Here is a 3,539-nt window from a genome sequence, read left to right as displayed (position 1 = left end):
TCCAGCCCGAGCTGTGCGCTGCAGGGGTGGAAGGTGGAAGGACAGCCCAGACGCCGTGGGCGTTGCTGCTGCGCGGGGCAGGCAAGGCCCCGGAAAGATGGCTTCGGGGGACACCCCACCAGAGGACAGCGTTCAGAGGCCCAGCCAGGCGTGCAGCTAGGGCCAAGCCTCCTGGCAATGCCGGGGACGTGAGGCCGAAAACGTTCTAGGGTGGCGCCCCCTGAGTGAACACTGCACCCAGACTGGCGTCCCGGGTAGCGGGCTAGGTCTAGGGAAGTCCTCTTTTAAACGGGCCAATGCCCTGAGCTGACTTGAGGCGTGCTAGTGGAAGAAATCCAGCGCCCAGCTGAGGCGCCCCCGTCTCGAGGGCGGGGCCAGGGCGGAGCCCGGAGTCCTGCCTGCAGGTGCAGGGGGCGTTGCCCGGCCCTGCCCCCGGGGACAGTTCTTGGAGGCCAGGGGCGGGTCAGAGAAGCGGCCGGTGCAGGCTACGCCTTGGAACCCGCGGACGGCGACTGCAGCTACAGGTGCCGCGCAGGGCGGTGTGGCCCAGCTCTGGGCATCAAAACTCCAGCGCTGGGAGCTACGGCTTCCCAGCTGCTCCCAACCCTGGACACCGAGGCCCCCGGGCCGGAGAGCGAAGCCCTGGGGTCGTCCGAAGAGCGGGGCCCTGAGCCCCCCGGGTTAGACAGAGAAATTCCCGGGCCTGCCGCAGAGCAGGATACCGAGGTCCCCAGGCCAGGAGGCGAGGTCCCCGTGCCCTCCCCAGACCAGGGCGCGGAGACCCCCGAGCAAGAGAGCGAAGTCCTCGGGCCATCAGCGGGGCAGGAGGCAGAGCGCCCTGGACCGACCGCAGCTGAGGGCTTTGAGAGTCCTGGGCGAGGCAGCGACGACGCTGAACCGTGTGAAGCGCGAGGCGCGGGGCTCCTGGAGCAGTGTCCCTCTCAAGGTCCGGAAACCTCCTCTGAGTCAAACTCGGAATCCCCCCAGCTGCGTTTTCTACTGCGCTCCGAGACCCCACAACAGCCCCCAGAGCAGCCGCTCATGGAGACGCCCATCGAGCGCGAAATCCGCCGCAGCTGCGAACGCGAGGAGAGCCTGCGCCGGAGCCGGGGCCTGAGCCCAGGTCGCGCGGGCCGCGAACTCGTCGAACTGCGTGTGCGGCCGGTGCTCAGCCTGCCGGGCCCCGGCTCCGCGCTCCCGCGCTCCTTGGAGCGCGCTCGGGCGGGCGCGCAGATGCAGCGAGACATCGAGCGGGAGGCCCATCGGCAGGCGGCGCTAGCGCGCCCCGAGATCCCAAAGCAGCGCGCCCGGCAGCCGCCTCAGCCGCTGGGCGAGCTCAAGCGCTTCTTCGAGGCTGCCGGCGGGTGCGGCTCCTCGCTGGCGGCGGAGGGCAGCGCGGACCCGCAGCGGCTGCCTGAGCCCGGAGGTCGGCCACGTTCAGTCGTGCAGAGCCGGTGCCCGGTGCTGGCCCGCGCCCCGCCGCCCATCGCACCATCGCTGCTGGAGCAGGAGGTGCGCGAGGTGAATGAGCGCGAGCGGGAACTGCAGCGCCAGCGCCTCAGCGTCTACGGCACCGCCGAGTTCAAGGAGCCCGCGCCCAGCCTAACTGGTAAGCCACTGGCGCCCCTACGCTGGGAATTCCCAGGGCTCCAGCCGCTCTCACCGACTGCCCAGCTCCAGTGGCCCTCTGATCCTCAGGGTCCCCCTTCCTGGCTCCCAGACTCCTCGGGCCCCTCTCAACTCACCTCTTCTGGGCTGACCATCCCTATGCTCCACACCCCCGGACCCCGTCGGACTCCCAGATCCAGACCCCTAGGCTCGTGGTGGGGGAAGGGAGGAGGATCCCACATGTCTTTGTCGGGTTCCAGGGAACCCTCCCTGGGTTCAGGCACACCTGGATCCTCCCTCTGAATTTTCGGGTTCCTACCTCCCCACCCTGGGTTTGTTTGCCTCTCTCCCCCCTCGGGTTCCTCCCTCCTCCCTCATGATGGAGGCCTCCATGGGGAGGAGGGCGGGTGAACGCCTGTGTGTGTTTAAGGGGCGCGGCCGCTCTCCTTCGTCCTGGCCGCCTCCAGCTGGTGAGAGGAGGGGCAATCTCGGCTGAGCGCCCCTTCCCCCGCAGCGAGCAGGGGCGACGGAAAGCTGGCGGTGATCTGGCCTCCCCGCAGAAAGGCTTCGGAGAACGGTCTGGAGCAGGTGGGAACCCCTTTCCCCTCCTGCCTCAGGCGTTTGTCGCTGCCCCCCACCCCAACCCTCTGCGTGCGAGAACGCTGGGCTGGGGAAAGGACCCCCTGGGAAGTCACTCTGCGCTAGGACCCAAAGTCCCGGACGTGGCCCAGGGGTGTCGAGAAGGCGGTGGTCCTGGGGCCCAAACTGCCCCACCCGGGGCCTGGGTGTCCCCACTCGCGGTGCGCGGGCCCCCGAGGCATGCCTTCGGTCTGGCCCCTCTCTCCAGGAGGAGCCGAAGCCTTGAGGTTCGAGCCGGCCGGGGTCCCCGGACGAAGGTAACATGCCCGTCAGAGGACCCAGGCAGGGGCGCCCAGGAGTGCCCTCCGGATCGGCGGAAGACCTAGAGAGGGGCTACAGGTCTGAGCCAGGAAGGACGCAATCGATCAGCCCCTCCTCGAACCTGACTTTGTGAAATTGACCAGAATCTTCTATAAAACTGTTAGTCCCAATGGGGAAACACCACTATCACAACCCCGCCAGTAAAACTGCCCCGCCCTTCTCCACCTAACTGCAAACGGAGCTAGCCTCTCCTTCCGGCCTTGACTGTTAGATAGGGGTCACCTCCTCGGCTGTCCCCACTCCCCAATAAAGCCCCTTCTTTCTGGGCAGTGCAGGGCTGCTTTTTTCTGGGTCCTCTTCGTCTGCGGTGGGGTGGGGCGGGAGCGCGGCGAGAGGAGCAAGGCTTGAGAAAGTCGCCGGAGGCGCCGGCCGGAATGCAGAATGTCCCCTATCTCCCTGTTCCAGGGCCGCATATCTCCCCCTGCCCGGCCGGGGCCCTAGTGCCCCCTGGCGACGCGGGCGCGAACTGTGGCGTTGGGACAAACGAACTCATGCCCACCCTTTCCAGATTTCGTCAACATTTATTGGTGCCAAACCACATGCCCCGCGCAGGGTGCTGGCTAGACAGAGGTGATAAGAGGTTGTTCCCGCCCTTGGGGACATAAACAATGGCTACAAAAAAAAGGGAGTGGTATTGGTTCAAGCTCCTTAGTAGGGCATGCAAGGCCATTTATAATCTGCCTAGCAATTGCAAACCTCACATGCCTACAGACCTTAGGCAGATATTAAGAGAGAGACAGGGTGTGCTGTAAAACAAATGCCTCATTTCAACAGGCAGGTAGGTGTTCTTCCATATCACCAGTGCTATGAGTGAGTGAGCTTAGTGGTGTCAAGCTTCTGCTTTCCAAAAGCAACTGGAGGGAATTCCCTGGTGGTCCGGTGGTTAAGATTCTGTGCTTTCACTGCCCAAGGCCTGCGTTCAATCCCTGGTCTGGGAACCAAGATCCCACGAGCCCCATGGTGCAGCCAAA

General features: G+C 65.4%; 1 protein-coding gene across 2 annotated transcripts; it reads left to right on the top strand.

Annotated features, from left to right (window-relative positions):
• The first annotated feature begins 285 nt into the window (after positions 1-285).
• MISP3 (MISP family member 3) lies at positions 286-2,837 on the top strand. 2 transcript variants are annotated; one of them, XM_060006622.1, is made up of 3 exons: positions 404-1,609; positions 2,123-2,196; positions 2,456-2,837. In XM_060006622.1, the coding sequence occupies exons 1-3, from the start codon at positions 1,042-1,044 to the stop codon at positions 2,471-2,473; spliced, it is 660 nt and encodes a 219-aa protein (XP_059862605.1). In that variant the 5' UTR covers positions 404-1,041; the 3' UTR covers positions 2,474-2,837. The 2 variants fall into 2 exon arrangements, with proteins under 2 accessions (XP_059862604.1, XP_059862605.1); XM_060006621.1 differs by lacking the exon at positions 2,456-2,837 and having other exon boundaries at positions 286-1,609; positions 2,123-2,443.
• The last annotated feature ends 702 nt before the right edge of the window (positions 2,838-3,539 follow it).

The sequence above is a fragment of the Delphinus delphis genome, chromosome 3 (genome assembly GCF_949987515.2).
Source record: "Delphinus delphis chromosome 3, mDelDel1.2, whole genome shotgun sequence".
In the NCBI taxonomy this organism is placed as follows: domain Eukaryota; kingdom Metazoa; phylum Chordata; class Mammalia; order Artiodactyla; family Delphinidae; genus Delphinus; species Delphinus delphis.
The sequence above is the reverse complement of the archived record's forward strand: the minus strand, read 5'-3'. Positions and strand labels throughout refer to the sequence as shown.